Source organism: Nicotiana tabacum, chromosome 7, assembly GCF_000715075.1.
Source record: "Nicotiana tabacum cultivar K326 chromosome 7, ASM71507v2, whole genome shotgun sequence".
NCBI lineage: Eukaryota > Viridiplantae > Streptophyta > Magnoliopsida > Solanales > Solanaceae > Nicotiana > Nicotiana tabacum.
The window spans coordinates 3,222,192-3,241,230 of NC_134086.1; the positions used below are offsets into that span (position 1 = coordinate 3,222,192).

Genomic DNA, 19,039 nt, shown 5'->3' on the forward strand with positions numbered 1-19,039 from the left:
CCCACACCCCTTAACCTAAAAACCCTACCCAAAAACCCTAGACTCTACACTATAAAAACAAGCCTAAAAGACTAAACAAAGAACGAAAAAAGTGCTGGGGAAGGAACGCAGCTTCGCATAAAATAAAGAAACGAAGAGAGAAGCTGGGAAAGAACGCAGCTGAAGGCTGCACAAAAACAAAAAAAAAACGAAAGAGGAGCTGGGAAAATCTGCATGAAAACAAACAACCCCACCCCCTGCACATCATCTTCCCCGTAGCACCCCACCTCCAAACGCCGACCAAGCTGCACAACACAAAGACAACACCCCTTCACGTCGTCATCTTCTTCGACGGACGTCGAGAACCAGCCATCTTCTCTACACATGCCCACAGCCATATACAGAAAAGAGAGTGGTTGCTCACCCAGAAATCTCTCGTTGTCTCTTGGAATCGCCGATGACCAGCTACGACCACAACGACCTCATCCCTTGCTTTTCCCACTTTGTTTCACTGCTGAACGCTCCGGCGACAGATCCGGCTAGATGTTACATCTTTCGGGGATTTTTCATTAAAACGACATAGTTTCATCTGAGTCGAGCTTTCCGGTTTGAGGTTTCGTCGATAGTTTGTTCGCTTGTTCATCGGGTAAGAACCTTTAGTTCCTTTAATCTTCAATTAAAATGCTTCAAGCTTGTTGAATATTCAGGTTCATGTTTTGTGTTGATTTATCTTTTATTCTTTCAATAGACCTCAAAGTTAGTTGTTATAAATTGGATTTACGTTTATGTGGTAAATGAGGCTTGTTATCGTCGCTTTTCTGATTTGAGAAATGAAACATATACAGTTTCGAAATTTCGCTTCTGCTTGTGAGGACTTTGATATATGTTATACCGGGAGATTTTCAAGTTTGTTGCGAGCCGCTGTGTGTTAAAATTGCTACTTGCTAAATGTCACGGCATACTTGAGCAGACATCCATTTACTGCGGCTGCATTAGCAGTTATCCACACTCGGTTCAAATTTATTATCGTGTATGTTGCTTTATTGATTGATATAAGAAATGATAAGTGTAGTTCTCCTTAGCTCGTGGAGAGTTTGTTTGAGTTTATCGACTGAGTTTCAAGTTTGTAATTACATTTGGTTTAACATTCCTGTTGAGATCGAGTCCTGTTACAGCGCATGCTCGCTGAATCCGTTGGATCCGTTTGTTTTCTTTGGGGTTGCTGAACTCCGTTCGATTCGAACGTCTTCACCTGAAAGGTCACACTTCAAACTTTACTTTTCCTCTGACCTTCAGATTTTGTGTCATGAATGTTGATATTGTTTGTTTGATTTCTCCTGCTGATACGCTCATGCTCATTATTTCGGAATTGGTATATCAAATGGGTATTTTAAGATTGTATGGTTGTTTGTCTTTTCTTTTATGGAGTACTGTGAGAAGTTGGTTCATTAATTTCATACAGGTATTTGATCCTTGGTCTTTTCATTATTAGCATAATATTGGATTAGTGAAAGTTATTAATGGATTAATAAGAGGGTTGGTTCGCTGATTAGTTTATCTTGATTTGGTTGGTGATTTTGTACATTAATGTAAAAGAAATATTTGGGCCATAAGGTTTATAGGAGGAATCAATTTACTCTGGACCATTTGAGAAGTCAAGCAATTATTTAGGCTACTTAGTACTTGGCCCAGTGATTAAAGAAGGTCCAAACTGCCTTCCTTTTAAAATGAATTCGGCATTATATTTGATTAAGAGTCAATTTCATAGACATTTGGTTGAACCTTACTTCTTTGAACATCGGTCAAGACATGGCCCTCACATTAATATTAACTCAGTATAGAAAACACCTTTAAACATCCGTATTTTCTTTAGGTGCATTTTAAATAATTCATCATAGCTACGGGTACGGTTCCCGTGACGTAGCTGTGGTACCTAATTCCTAAACTCGGGTGTGCATTGATGCGACCCAAATCTAAATCTCGACGAAGTCGAAATATGTAGATAACTACGGGTGCATTGATTGCGACGTGGTTCGAAACGCGTTTTCATGACGTCGCAATTCTTTAAAAATAATGATAAAAAGCGGTTCAAAATTAATAAAAGGCACATAAGCTAGCATGTATTAAAATCAGATAAAATTAAATACAACAGTTAAGCGACCGTGCTAGAACCACGGAGCTCGGGAATGCCTAACACCTTCTCCCGGGTTAACAGAATTCCTTACTCGGATTTCTGGTTCGCGGACTATTAACAGAGTCATAAATTTCCTCGGTTCGGGATCCAACCGGTGACTTGGGACACCATTAATCTCCCAAGTGGCGACTCTGAATGATTAATAATCAAATCTCGTTGCGATTGTTCTTTAATTGGAAAAACTCCTTTACGCCCTTCTTCCGGGGGGTGGTAGTGAAAAAGGAGGTGTGACAAGATGGTATTGACTTCATGTCACAAATATCTGTATGAATTAAGTCTAAAGGATTTGAATTCCTTTTAACTGAATTATAAGGATGTTTAACATACTTAGATTCCACACATATTTGACATTTTGATTTGTCGCATTCAAACTTAGGCAATACTTCCAAATTAATCCTTTTCCGTAAGATTTTATAATTGATATGTCCCAAACGTATATGCCAATTTGACTCAAGTAAGTAAGAAGAAGCTGATATTTTATTATTTTCAACGACCATTACATTCAGTTTGTAAAGGCTTTCAGTGAGGTAATCTTTTCCTACAAACATCTCATTCTTACTTATTACAACCTTATCAGATACAAAACACACTTAAACCCCTTCTTAACTAGAAATCCAGCATAGACTAAGTTCTTCCTAATCTCGAAAATATGAAGAACGTTGTTCAGAGTCACCACCTTGCTATAAGTCATTTTTAGAAATATCTTGACATATCCTTCAATTTTGGCCGTTGCAGAATTTCCCATAGAAAGTGTCTCTTCGGGTCCAACAGGAGCATATGGAGAAAATATTTCTTTAACAGCACAAACATGGCGAGTGGCTCCAGAATCAATCCACCACTCCTTAGGATTTCCCACCAGGTTGCATTTAGAAAGCATAGCACACAAGTCATTAACATCTTCGTACTTTTCAACCATGTTTGCTTGACCCTTCTTCTTGTCTTTCTTTGGAGCACGACAATTTGTAGATTTGTGTCTAGCTTTCCCATAGTTGTAGCAATTTTCATTGAATCACTTCTTTCTTGGGTTGCTTTTCGGTCCAGAAGCCTTCTTCCTCTTTCTATTATTTTGAGGAGCATCCTCAACAACGTTTGCTCTCATTATTGTTGAGTTTCCACGGCCTTTCTTTTCAGCAGCTTTGTTGTCCTCTTCGATTCTCAACCGAACAATTAGATCTTCAAGCGACATCTCCTTGCATTTGTGTTTCAAGTAGCTTTTGAAGTCCTTCCACAAAGGAGGCAACTTCTCAATCATCGCTGCAACTTGGAATGCTTCATTGATGACATGACTTTCAATGAAAATTCTGTTAGTAAAAACAATATAATTAAAACTTTCAACATCAGTATTAAATTGACATATACCTTCAGCAAGGAGATCATTAATAATCACTTGTAATTCCTGGACTTGGGTAATAACAGACTTGCTATCTACCATTTTGTAGTCCAAAAATTTAGCGGCAACGAATTTCTTTAACCCGACATCTTCCGTTTTGTATTTCCTTTCAAGAGCAATCCACAATTCTTTTGGCATCTCCACATTACTGTAAACGTTATACAGATCATCCTCCAGTCCGCTAAGAATGTAATTCTTGCATAGAAAATCAGAATGCTTCCACGCCTCAGTCACGAGAAAGCATTCATTGTTTGGAGTTTCATCGAGCAGAACATGAACATCTTCCTTAATGAACTTATGTAGACTTAAAGTCGTCAAGTAGAAGAACATCTTCTGCTTCCACCGCTTGAAATCAATCCCGGAAATTTTTCCAGATTTTTCTGCCGGTGCCAATGCTGGTGTTGTTCGGCTTGTCGATGCATTGGCAGTAACCATAGGAACAGTCTGGTTCCCGTTGTCATTCGTCATTTCTGTAAAATAATGACACAAACAAACATTAAAATCACATAGATTTTAATCTCCAATGGAGTAGAAAACCACAAAGTTTGTAATCTCCAGAACAGTGAGTATAAGACAAATACAAAAAATAATTAAGTTCCTTAAGCTTGTTAGTAAACTGTATTTGTAAAGTAATTCTGGAGAAGATAAAATAACATATAAACAGAAATGTAAAAGAAGCAGAATTTAATCCCAGTCCACTGAATTCACAGTAAGAAACTTAATCCCCTCCTAGTACCCAAGGTTGTAGATTATTTTCTCCCAAGATAGAACGAATTACACACTGGTGTAGCGGTACTTCAAACTCTAGTGTTTCAGCGAACATAATGATTGGTAGCAAATCACACTTACTGTTGCTTTCTTTGTAGTTAAAACAATGTAGAAGAACGGAGGAGAATTCAGAATTTCATATGGGAAATCTGAGAGAATGGACTACTATTTATAGCTCCAACCTGTTGAGTTCAAACGAAGAGGTGTAACTCTTCAAAGGTCTATTACGTAAAATGGCCATAACGTAAATGGCCATTTACACAAATTAAAACGGGCAGATTTTTCGTTACAAAAAATGGGCGGGGCAGAGGAAACTTTATTTTCCTTTACAAAAAATGGACAGTTTGGATTTAATATTAATTTTCCGTTACAAAAATGGATATTTAATAATATTACGTTAATATTTACTATTAACAAATAAATTTAGTCCAAAAACTTAATCAATCAGTCGATCATTTGATCGAATCCGAATACGAAGCCTAAGCCGAGCGAGCAACGACGACGGCGCGAGGCTTGCATCGATCATTTGACCGAAGCCGAAGCCTAGCCGAGCGATGACAACGACGGCGCGAGGCTTGCCTTCTTCTTAACTCTTTAAGACCTAGAAGAAGAGCAATTGTATATATACCCATCAAAAGTCTTTTCCTCCTCCAATATGGGACAATGTCCCTTTGTCAAGGAGAGAAACTCAAATATTTTATTTTCCTTCCGTTTCTTATTCACCCTCTTTTAAGCTAAAATAAGCTTAAAGTACTCAACAATTTGTTGATTAAACTCTTTTCTGAGCTGGGAGTCTATTGGAAACAGCCTCTTTATCCTCACAATGTAGGAGTAAGGTCTTGTACACACTACCATCCCCAGACCCCACAGTGTGAGATAACATTAGATATGTTATTGTTGTTGTTGATTAAATTCTTGTTAATACGAATTATAATTTTTGGTTGTTTTTCTACTTCTAGTTTTAACTTGTGAATTGTAATGGCAACCAATTCACCCTACTATCTACATTATGCTTGGAAAAATCGTGTGAATAGTGTAGAATTAGAAATGACTTATTTATAAGCTCGTGACTCGGAGAATGATTCCCGGTTAGGATAGGGATATACCTAACAGTCTCCTCAATAGAATGTTGTATTATATTCATTCATCATACATTCAATGCCATAGGGATATAGAATTGATATATTGTAGATATGGAGATAATACTGTGGTAACATGCTATTTATATAAACAATCCAGTCAACTAGCAATCATAGCATGAATGAACTCAACAGTTTGTTGATTAAATTATTTTCTGAGCTGAGGGTCTATTGGAAACAAGTTCTCTATAGGGGTAAGGTCTATGTACACACTACCATCCACAGACCCCACGGTGTGAGATAACACTGGGTATGTTGTTGTTGATTAAATTCTTGTTAATACGAATTATCATTTTTGGTTGTTTCTCTACTTCTAGTTTTAACTTGTGAATTGTTACGGCAACCAATTCACTCAATATTACGCTTGGAAAAATCGTGTTTAGATTAGCGTATAATTAGAAATGACTTATTTCTAAGCCCGTAGCTCGGAGAATGATTTCGCAGTTAGGATATGGATATACCTAATAGTCTCCTCAATAGAATGTTGTATTTGTTATAAAATAAAAGCAATGCAGTAAAATGTAAACAAGAAGAGATAGAGAGAATGAAGAAGTGTTTTCTTCTTTCACTTTGGTGTAATTTTTCATTGCAATTACATGGCCTTTTATAGGCATAAAAAGTAAAGATGATGGACATAAAATAGGAAATTTAATCTTTAAGTTATTCACAACATGAGCATCCAATGTAGCATCCAATGTAGTATCCAATGTAGTATCCAAAGTAGTATCCAATGTACAAACTATTCATAACACTCCTCCTTGGATGTCCATGTAAGATAATGTGCCTCATTAAAAACTTACAAGAAAAAATATTGGGATGTACATAGTTATTTATAATATGCATTGCTTGCTGCCAAAAATATTGGGATGTACATAGTTATTTATAATATGCATTGCTTGCTGCCTCATTAAAAACCTTACCAGGAAAACCCAGTGGGACAAAACCTTGGTTAAGGAAAAGAGTGCAGCGTGTAGTTACTCCCCCTGATGAAAAATCACTTAATGTCTCGAAGACGACGCATTCCAATCTTATATATCAGCTTTTCAAATATTGAGGTTGGTAATGCCTTAGTGAACAGATCAGCCAAATTATCACTTGAACGAACTTGTTGTACATCTATTTCACCATTCTTCTGAAGATCATGAGTGAAAAAGAATTTCGGTGAAATGTGTTTTGTTCTATCTCCTTTGATATATCCTCCTTTCAATTGAGCTATGCATGCAACATTGTCTTCATACAATATTGTTGGAATATTCTCTTTCGAAGAAAGACCACATGTTTGCTGAATGTGTTGAGTTATAGATCTTAACCAAACGCATTCTCGACTTGCTTCGTGAATGGCTATTAACTCTGCATGATTTGAAGAAGTAGCAACCATAGTTTGTTTTGTCGAACGCCATGATATGGATGTACCTCCACTTGTAAATAAATAGCCTGTCTGAGATCGACCTTTGTGTGGATCAGACAAATATCCTGCATCTGCATAACCAATCAATGATGGCTTGGATTCATTTGAATAAAATAAACCCATATCAATGGTCCCTTGGAGGTATCTGAATATATGTTTAATACCATTCCAGTGTCTTTGTGTTGGCGAAGTACTAAATCTTGCCAATAAGCTTACTGAGAAAGCTATATCTGGTCGGGAATTATTGGCAAGATACATTAATGCCCCAATTGCACTAAGATATGGTACTTCGGCACCAAGAAGCTCTTCATCATTTTCATGAGGTCGGAATGGATCTTTCTTTATATCAAGTGATCTCACAACCATCGGGGTACTCAATGGATGTGCTTTATCCATATATAATCGCTTTAAAATCTTTTCAGTGTATGTCGATTGATGGACAAATATTCCATCTTTCATATACTCAATTTGTAGACCAAGACAAAATTTTGTCTTTCCAAGATCTTTCATTTCAAATTCTTTCTTCAAACAGTCTACTGTTTTTGGAAGCTCCCCAGGAGTTCCAATGATATTTAAATCATCAACATACACGGTGATTATAACAAATTCAGTTCCAGACCTTTTTATAAAGACACAGGGACAAATTGGATCATTCTTGTACCCTTCTTTCAACAGGTATTCACTCAGGCGATTGTACCACATACGTCCTGATTGTTTCAATCCGTATAAAGATTTCTGAAGCTTTATTGAACAAGTTTCTCGAAAATTTTTATATGCTTCTGGCACTTTAAATCCCTCAGGTACTTTCATAAAAATTTCGTTGTCTAATGATCCATACAAATAGGCTGTAACAACATCCATTAGATGCATATCAAGTTTTTCTTGTACTGCCATATTTATGAGATACCTGAAGGTGATAGCATCCACTACAGGAGAATATGTCTCCATATAATCAATTCCAGGCCTTTGGGAAAACCCTTGTGCCACAAGTCGTGCTTTATATCTAACGACTTCATTTTTATCATTTCGTTTTCGCACAAAAACCCATTTATACCCTACTGGCTTTATGCCTTCAGGTGTTCGAACTATGGGTCCGAAAACTTCACGTTTTCCAAGTGAAGTTAACTCTGCCTGGATAGCATCTTTCCATTTTGGCCAATCATTTCTCTGTCTACATTCATTGACAGATTTTGGTTCAAGATCCTCATCTTGTTGCATTATTTCAACAGCAACATTATAAGCAAAAATGTTATCGATAACAATATTATTTCGGTTCCATCTTTTCCCGGTTAAGACGTAACTTATTGATATCTCTTCATTTTTATTATTTTTAGGTACCTTGACCTCCCCTAAGGTCTTATCATTTGTTATGTCTTGGGGCTATTCTTGAGCCACTACCTCTGTGTTATGTTCACTTTGATCACTTGCTCCTTTTCTTCTTCGAGGATTTTTATCTTTAGAACCGATTGGTCTACCATGTTTCAAGCATGGCTTAGACTCATTTGCTTTAATTAATTGTTTTATCGGGATATCAACTCGAATTGGAGCATTAACAACTGGAATATGTGACTTAGTCACCCTTGGTAGGTTAGTGAATGCATCTGGCAATTGATTTGCAATATTTTGTAAATGAATAATCTTTTGAACCTCTTGTTCACATTGATTTGTTAGAGGATCTAAATGAGACAGTGATAATGCATTCCAATCTATCTTCTTTTTCAGCTGCTTATTTTCACCCCCTAATGTTGGATATACTGATTCATTAAAATGGCAATCAGAAAATCTTGCCATAAATAAATCTCCAGTCACCGGCTCTAGATATTTTATAATAGAAGGAGATTCATATCCAACATATATCTCCAACCTTCTTTGAGGACCCATCTTTGTGCGTTGTGGTGGAGTAATTGGAACATATATCACACAACCAAAGATCCTAAGATGGGAAATATTTGGCTCCTGACCAAAGGTCAATTGCAATGGGGAGACTTTATGATAACTTGTGGGCCTTATCCGCACAAGTGCTGCTACGTGCAAAATAGCATGACCCCATACTGAAATGGAAAGTTTTGTTCTCATAAGCATTGGTCTAGCAATTAATTGGAGGCGTTTGATCAATGATTTTGCTAGACTATTTTGTGTATGAACATGAGCAACCGGATGCTCAATTGTTATCCCAGTTGAAATACAATAATCATTAAAGGTTTGGGATGTAAACTCACCGGCATTATCAAGACGATTGTCCTAATTGCATAATCTGGAAATTGTGCTCTTAGCTTTATTATTTGAGCCAACAATCTCGCAAATGCCATATTGCGAGTTGATAGTAAGCACACATGTGGTCATCTTGTAGATGCATCTACCAAAACCATATAATATTTGAATGGTCCACAAGGAGGGTGAATGAGCCCACATATATCACCCTGTATACGTTCCAGAAATTCAGGGGATTCCATCCTAACTTTAATAGTTGATGGTCTAATAATTAATTTTCCTTGAGAACACGCAGTACAAGAGAATTCCTTAAATTGAAGAATCTTTTGATTCTTCATTGCATGTCCATGTGAATTCTCAATTATTTTACGCATCATATTAGAACCAGGATGGCCCAACCGGTCATGCCAAATAATAAAATTATCTTGATTAGTAAACTTCTCGTTTACTACGGCATGTGTTTCAATCCTGCTAATACTTGTGTAGTATAAGCTGAAGGAAAGAGCAGGTAACATTTCCAGCACATATTTCTTACCGGACATTATTGTAGTAATATAAAGATATTCAATCTTTTCATCATTTGTGGTCTCAATATGATAGCCATTTTGGCGAATATCTTTGAAACTTAATAAGTTTCTTTGACATTTACTACAATACGGTGCTTCATCAATAGCCAAATCTGTTCCTCCTAGTAGTAATAAATTGGCTCTTCCTGAACCTTCAATTAATCTTGTACTACCGGATATTGTATTAACATTCGCTTCTTTCATTACCAAATAAGAGAAATATCTCTTATCTTTTAAAATAGTGTGTGTTGTAGCACTATCCAGAAGACATATATCATCTTTATTAATCTTGAGTCCAACTGAAGACTGGGGAATTTTCATATTCTTCATAAAAAAGACAAATAATACATCATAAGAAATATGAAAGACAAGCAGGAAAAAAAAACATTAAGAAATACATTAGAAATGTAGAAACTAGCAACACATGATGCATTAGGAAAATACACTCAAGAAAAATAAACTAGTTGCAAACATAAACATAACAACTTTTATAGCTTCATTCCCCAGTAAGATGATTAGTTCTTCAGTCAATATCCTCAAAGAAGTCCCCAATTTCTAAATGAGTAATATTTGTTAGGCCTTCAAAATCATCATCTTTGTATGCAAGATGTGCCTTAGAATCATATTTATTTGAGGGACTTGCTTCATCATCATTATTTTGAAAGGTCAAATGTGCCTCCATATTATTTTCTTTTTTCTTGAGGGAGGCTTGATAAAGTTTGACAAAATATTCTGGCGTACGACAAATGCGTGCCCAATGACCTCTCATACCACATCAGTGACACATACTAGCTTTACCTTTTGAATGATTAATTTGAGAACCCTTATTGTTCTCCAATTTATTTCCACCATAATGACGATAATTGTTTCGCCCCCTGCCACGTCCACGTTTACGACCATGTCCACGACCACGGTAATTATTTTGTTTTCTTTCAAACTTATCATATGTTGCTACAACATTCACTTCCGGAAATGGAGCTGACCCAGTGGGACGGGCTTCATGATTTTTCATTAATAGAGTATTATTCTGCTCAGTCACAAGTAGGCATGTGATTAACTCAGAATATTTCTTAAAACCTTTTTCACGGTATTGTTGTTGTAGCACCACATTTGAAGCGTGAAAAGTAGAAAATGTTTTTTCCAATAAGTCCTCATCTGTGATAGTGTCTCCACATAATTTTAATAGAGAACTTACTTTAGAGATAGCAGAATTATACTCACTTACGGTTTTAAAGTCTTGCAACCTTAAATGTATCCACTCATACCGAGCTTTCGGTAATACCGTAAGTTTTAGGTGGTCATATCGATCCTTCAAATTAATCCATAATTCAAGTGGATCTTTTACGATTAAATATTCAGTTTTTAACCCTTCATGTAGATGATGACGAAGGAAAATCATGGCCTTCGCTTTATCCTGATTTGATGCTTCATTTCCTTGTATAATAGTATTTCCAAGACCTTTAGCGTCAAGATGAATTTCAACATCAAGAACCCATGATAAATAGTTCCTCCCGGTGATGTCAAGTGCCGCAAATTCAAGTTTTGATAAATTTGACATAGTAAAAACTTAATAAAATATGGCTTAACTTAGCGGGAGTTAAGAATAAAATTAGAGCTTCGTGCTGATAACGTGTTATAAAATAAAAGCAATGCAGTAAAATGTAAACAAGAAGAGATAGAGAGAATGGAGAAGTGTTTTCTTCTTTCACTTTGGTGTAATTTTTCATTGCAATTACATGACCTTTTATAGGCATAAAAAGTAAAGATGATGGACATAAAATAGGAAATTTAATCTTTAAGTTATTCACAACATGGGCATCCAATGTAGTATCCAATATAGTATCCAAAGTAGTATCCAATGTACAAACTATTCATAACAGTATTATATTTATTTATGATATATTCAATACAGTAATATATTGTAGATACGGGGATAATACTGTAGGAATATGCTATTGATATAAACAATTCGGTCAACTAGCAACCATAATGATTCGGATTAACAGGTGTAATCACAGCTTAATAAAATTGATAAAACAACTGGCCAGCATTTTATCCTCTTCCTTGAGATTGGACCACCATCAGCTGACTGCTCACACTTCACGTCTTATTTGTTTTCTCAAGGTTGTTAAACAAGGCATCATCTTCGATCAATGTGCATTTGTATGTGTACATCTCCTCGTTAAGCTCATCAACACGATACTTTATGGACGTAAAATTGCTACATACGCACACAAAAGAAGAAAAAAACCCAGAGTTATCTTTTTATGTGTTAGTATCAGTGATCAAAACAAGAAAATTAGAGAAGTAAAGAAACGTTAGTTCAACAAATAAAATATAAAATAATTCTGAGCCCACAAGTTACTTGTGTGTTCTCAAAAAATTTAAGAGGAATTTTCAGAAATCACTATTGTTTAGTGGCTATTAATTTCCTATAGCTACCACATACGTAATTACTTCCTGTAGCTACCATTCAGTTGTTCCGGTACTGTATTCGCTGCTGTATTCGCGCTGTTGTATTCATGAATACTACAACAAAAAGCGCCTGAAATCAGGATAGTCCAGTTATACGCGCATGTATTCACATGTATTCGCGTTGCTGTATTCATGAATACAACAGTAAAAAGCGCCTAAAATCAGGGCAGTCCAGCTGTATGCGCATGTATTCACATGTATTCGTGCCATATATTTATGAATACAGTAACGACAATCTCCTTAAAAATAAGTATGTCAAACTATCTAAGAGAGAGGAAAAACATAAATATCGTATTTCATGCCTCAATGGTAGCATATACCATAAATACTTATTTTGATATAAAATATAAAAGGTAGCTATAAAAAATAATATTTTAAAATAATTTTGATTTATAATAAATAGGGTGTATACCTTTGCTATATGAGGTAAAATTTCCAAAATTTAATTCCATCACTGTTGCCCAAGATTTTAGATTAATTCCTCCTAGGATAGAACGGAGTAATTATTATGTGATAGCGGCACTACAAATCACAGAACTTTAGCGAACTCAACAAACGGAGCGAATCACACTTGACACTTCTGTTATTTTGGAAAAACAATGCAACAATGTAGAAAAGAGGGGAGAAATTTTCAGATTTTCCATGTCTAAATAATGAGGCCAAGCCTCTAAATTTATAGACAATAAAAGAGTGAGATGAAGAGATGCAATCCAAGAGGCGCCTCTTCCATTTACCATTTACTCCCTTTAGAAAAAATCCAACATATATATATATAAAAGTGGGCAATAGAAAAGTGAGGTGGCACCTCTCTTTGGGCAATAGAAAAATCCAGCATTTGTATTTATCTTTTTTGTCATTTTTTTGGCCTTTTCTCTTATATTTCCCTCAAAATATTTGCTGCAAAATTCAGACACTCTATTAAAAAATTAATAACTGTCTACATTGTGCTCAATTAAAACGGAAAGGCATTTAAGAAAATGAAGACTATCAGTTTTCAAATTCATTATCATAATTTCTATTTGTATTAATATTCTTAGAATATCAAGAAAAATAAAAAATAAATGAACATTTAATTATCAGAATATTTTTTGAGACACCAAACTTACCTGGAACTCTGACATGTTGATATACAAAAGGGAATTATTTATGCTTAGACAAATTACTTTTTAGCATTAGACACGAAAGGACCTTATTATGCTTTGAGAAGTTATTTTCATATTGCTTTTGTTAAAAGTTTACTTGGTAATTAGTAAAAGTTTCTACTTACCAAAAAAAAAAAGGGTACATTCTTGGCATTGACAATTGATTCTAATGTATTTTGTTTACACATAATGCATAATAATGAATTAGTAAAAATGTCAGTAACGTGTTTTACTGGACCAAGATTAGCTAATTATACAAGAAGATGCGGAAAGGATTAAAAAATACAAAAATATTATAAACGTACGTAAAAATTAAAAGTTGTGCTGCCTTTTGTAATACTAAAGTTTGTTGAGTTATAAATATAAAGTAGGGAATGATAAAGCTGGCGTGACACATCTCTTTGGCTTTCATTCACATTTATCTTTTTACGATTTTTTCGTTTTTCACTTTATTTTAATATAATATTTACTCAATATGAATTATAGCCTTCTTGATAGTTCCAATAATTTCTATCATAAATGAAATAAGGCGAAGAAAAGATTCTTTTGGTACGTTACTTATTTTTGCAATTACTCAATATTTATGACCTCTTTAGTACTATCACAATTATAACTTTTAAGACCATGACCTTCATTTTAGTAAAAATAAATATGGCACCCAAGAGTCAGTCCCTTCAAATAGTCCTTTTGTTCTCAACTATGTTTTTCATTCCTTTTGGCATCATGTAATCCTTTTGGAATCTTTTTTTTTTCTTGCTCTTTATTTATTTGTAATATTTGACTTAGAAGATTATTATTTTGGATGTAACACTATTTACCTGGCCTACTTTTGTTTTTCGAAAATCGTTGATGTATTAATTTCCTTATAATAATTATTTTCAAATGTTATTTGTTCTCTTCAAATTTTAATTTGGTGGATGTAATTCTATTCCTCTTTTTTTTTATATATATTTTATTGATTCAATAATATGTTATTTGTAGCAGATTATTATGATTTTCAGTTGATATTGCTTTCTTCTTCTTTGTTTCGTTCTATTTTGGACATGGAAATGGAACTTCTATTTGATTTCTGATGAATATGAGTTTTTGAAGTGAAAGCAATTAAGTTTGTCAAGGTATTATAATCTCTAATGCAAATTGTCTTATGTTTCTTTTTTATATAATTTACACATCTTATTTTCTCCATTTTGGAATACATAAATAGCCAAAATACTTTGACGCCTTTCATGTATTTTACTAAAATGTGTAAGAATATTTGTTTGTTTGTTGTTAAGATTAAGAACTATATCAATAATAGTATGTACATATATTGTTTTAAGATAAATTTACCAGAAAATATTTATATTTGCTAAAGTATATAGTTCCATTGTGTTAGATGAGTTTGGGGATTGTTTCCCACTTAGCATTTGGATTGTTTGGTGCTCTTTTTTTAGAATGGTAACAATTGCTGTTTTTTTGACTCTTATTTCCAAACATATGTATTCTGTTAGAACTTTAGATTCCTAAACCTTAATCAAATCATTGCTCTATTCTCAATCAAAATAATTAAGTTGCTAAAAGAGAGTCCCCTAAAATGGACTGAGCACCAAAGGAAGGACCTACATTGTTGGATATTATAAGAATCGGAAAAAGGATAGTAGTAAGAATTCATATTTAATTTTTTTCATTTTTGATTTTTTCATGACTGCGCGAAGCGCGGGCAAGTACACTAGTTATCTTGATAAATGTCATCTAGGAAAATGTCAGTTTCTTCTTGCATGTATGTCATAATTATGAAATTACTTACCATTATCTTATATACTTGGCATGAACTTGGAGACTGTCACTTCCTGTCATCTCTTCAACTTCTCTTTTAATGTTCAGAGCTGAATTGACAAGTGACTCACTGCAGGCGATCAGTTTAATCAACTGCAGTGTTGGAACATCCACAAAGCTAGACGGGATCTCTCGAAGCGTGTAATCATGATCTATAACCAGTTTCTCAAGCACGGGAAAGGATGCCTCTGAGGAGAACCATTCTGTCATATGAAAAGACTCTAATTTCAAGTATTTGAGTGTAAAGAACTCGTAATCACTGACATCCCAACATTTGCTGATATATCTTGACAGATATATGTCACCTCGGCTCTTTAAATGTATCATACGAAGTTTGAGTCGCTCAAGGTTTGGCAATCTTGCAATGTTTGAAACAAGTTTTCCCGTCAGGTAAATGCAATCAATGGACAAATGTTTTAGATTTGAAGGGAAGACAACACAGCTGCCCCATCATGGTTGAGTAGGTGGACTTTGTGTGTGAGAAACTCACTTCAAGAGATTGAAGTGGGAGTTTTTCAAGATTTGGCATATCAACTTCTGGTGTGGGAACCTCATAGTATTTAGTTACAGTTTCATCTTCTGGTTCAACAAAGTGGAGTTTGAGTTGTTCAATATTTGGAAATCTCCACCAGAACTCCGGAGTCATATCAGCCAAGTATATCCAACACTTGCCAAAAGTCTTCAAGTTCGGTAACACAGGTTTTGGAGATTCCTCAAAAATTGCTCGATCATTGTCTTTCCAAGCGAAGGAAAATTTGTTGATATCCACATGCCTTAGTTTCTGCATTTTCCAAATGGCAGGTGATGTCTTTAAACGCATTGTGGGATCAAGTGCTGTTGAATCTTTCCATGCCACCCGCAAATTCTGTAGATCGAGTAGGTGTGATATCCACTGGAAATCAAACTTTTGGGTAAAAATTGCAAGATATCTCAAGTGAGTTACCGCTTGCATTGCTGTAGCCCACGAATTTTGCAAGTAGATATCCCATAAATGCAGCACCCGAATAAGTCTAAAGTTATCAAGTAAAGGAAAAAGACTTATATGGTCCCATGCATAGAATTTTGGATGAGCAATGAACTCAAGAGACCTATCATGACATTGAGCGAAAGACTCCCCTTCCTTCAACCCTGCCATCATCGGAATCTTATCCAACGAATATTCGTACTGCACTAATTCTCGGACAAGATCGTCATGGACATACATGCATAACCGAGGTTCCTTTGCACCTAAAGTTTGGTATCGATTGTATGGGACTATGAGTTGCATAAACTTTTCTTTTGTAAGTTTTCTCAAGCAAAACTCACGCACTAAATCATGAACAGTGCAATACTTTATCTCACCATTACTTCTCCTTTTAGTAACCACTACTAGGCTTCTGGTCACTAGACCATTCAAGCAAATCTTAGATGCTTCCTCCAGGTTATCTGTGTCCATGTTCTGTACAAAATTTTCAGCTATCCATAACTTTAGCAAATCGCACACTGGAATTTTGTAGTCTTCTGGAAACAATCCCATGTAAAGAAGACAAGCCTTTAAATGGTCTTCCAAATGGTCGTAACTTGATTCTATTATCTTCGTGCTTTGCTCTTCTAAAACATGGGAACTTAAATCATTTGCGACCTCAAGCCATAAAGAGGCTTGCCTTTTCTCTGCAATAATTCCAGCAGTCAAGACGATCACAAGAGGTAATCCCTTGCAGCTTTCAGCAACTTGTTGTCCTGCTTTGAGCATTTCAGGGGGCAGATTTCTCCTTGAAATACTTTCTTCTGAAGTAATTCCCAGCTCTCATCCACGGTTCGAAATCGAAGAGAATGCGGATTAGTGTGGTGCTTAAGCTGCCTAGCCACTTCTTCATCTCGACTTGTTACCAGTATTCTGCTTCCATTTTCATCCTGTGGGAAAGATAATTTCAACTCTTCCCATGCCTTAACTTCCCATATATCATCTAATACAATGAGATATCTCTTGCACATTATACTCTTGCGCAACTTGTCAGGCATGTCTTCATCTTCGATACCATCCAAATTGCCTATGACTTGTTTAAGAATCTCCGAGAACACCTTCATCAAACTATATTCCTTAGATATATAGCACCATGCTCGAACATCAAAGTGTCTATTATCAATAAAATGATTGAACACCTTTTTAGCCAAAGTTGTTTTGCCTAATCCAGGCATTCCAACAATCGAGACAACGTCTACTTCCTTTGTTCCTCCAGTCAATTGTTCAATTATACTTTCTGCTTCATCCTCAAAACCAACTACTTCCTCATCAATTAAAAGTTACATCGGGTGGAAGCCGCTGCATGAGCAGGAGTTTTTTCACCAGTATGAACATTCTCCATGTCCATTAGCTTGGTCTCTTTACAGCTGTAGGAAGTACATATAAAACTATGTTACAAATGATTGCTTGTCCATGTCCATTGGGTTCTTATAAGAAAGAGCAATTGAGATTCTCGAATGGAAGTTTACCTTGAAAAGATCTTTTTGCATCCTTTAATCCTTTTGCTAACAGTAAAGCATAATGAATTGACTTTGGGCATTTTAATCAACAACTCAGGACACCTTCCTCTTAGTGCTCCGTTTGAAGAGTCTCAATCTTCCTGTCCACTTTAAGGGCGTCCGGTGGATGAAGTCTATCTTGAATCGGCGAACAACCGAACCCTTGGGACCTTCTTTAAGGCCTGATCTACGAGATAGAACATGGGTTCACCTGCTCAAAACTACAACTAGACTACCAAAGTTTGAATTATTGATTTACGTAATTAGAAATAACGATGAAAACTTGAAATCGATCACTGATCCAATTTGAGTATCTCTGCAAGATAAACCTCAACAGAAAAACTTAAGACTAACAACAATAAGTGATTGAGTTCAATAGCTCCTCATATAAAATTATTCTAGAGATATGGAGAAGACAAAATTGTTTCAGCTCCTCATATAAAATTATTCTAGAGATATGGAGAAGACAAAATTGTTTCAAGCACCGACAGTACCGGAAGTGCACTTCAAGGTGCCTATAATTCATCTTCAAAAATCATTCTCTTTTTTTTGCACTCTCATTGATTTTTTTAGTTATTTTTACACATATTAAGGAAGTTACCTTTTAGCATTAATTAACAATGAGTTGACTATATTAATACTGAAAATATAACAAATACTCCTAGACTCTTTACTCCAAGTGCAATTTTGGAAAAAATAATAATTCGTTCTTAATAGTATTTGAGAAAAGTCAAATATTGTGAATATTAAAAAAAAAAAGGTCAAAAAAACAATTAAAGTGGGCCGAACAGAGTATAATATCTAAAGGGATTAATCTTCTCTTCTAGAAAATTTTTAACCTAATCTTAAGCTTAATTCCCTGTTCTTGAAGCTTCTTTTCTCGTGCTATTAACTCCAACAGTTTGCCCGTCACAATTGTATACACATGGAGAAGATCCTTTTAAGAAGGTCACAATATTTATTGAACAAATCAGTATGCATCATTTAATATAATTTAAAATTTTATTCCCTAAATCCTATATAAAAAAAAGAGATCTATTTATAGTAAAGTGTTATAAATAGAATTTTATTTATGGTGAATGTCTATATTTAGAGAGATTCTAGGGTTTATTACTTGGTGGCTAAGTCACTCTCTCCTTATAAATAGAGGGTTCTATTCCATTGTAATTCATCCCAAAATCAATAAGAGTTCTCTCTCCCTACTTTTCTTTGCAATACTCTTCTTCTTCTTTTATTGTTTCATAACACGTTATCAGCACGAGACTCTAACCAATTGAGTAGAAGCTTTGGGATTGAGCATAATGATTATCAATTGTTCCATGAACTTCCTTCATGATTAAATTCTAGATTTAAGGTAAGCATTTTACCTTTCTCTTTCAAATTTTTGACATTTTACAATTTGATTTTAAATACAAACAAAGACGATAAATTTTGATTGTAACTCTAGTGG

General features: G+C 35.0%; 1 protein-coding gene across 1 annotated transcript; it reads right to left on the minus strand.

Annotated features, from left to right (window-relative positions):
* Positions 1–15,060: 15,060 nt before the first annotated feature.
* LOC107811469 (putative late blight resistance protein homolog R1A-10) lies at positions 15,061–17,630 on the minus strand. The gene is made up of 5 exons (XM_075256825.1): positions 17,560–17,630; positions 17,375–17,457; positions 16,957–17,252; positions 15,578–16,870; positions 15,061–15,399 (listed from the first exon to the last, which is right to left on the minus strand). The coding sequence occupies exons 1-5, from the start codon at positions 17,628–17,630 to the stop codon at positions 15,061–15,063; spliced, it is 2,082 nt and encodes a 693-aa protein (XP_075112926.1).
* Positions 17,631–19,039: the final 1,409 nt, after the last annotated feature.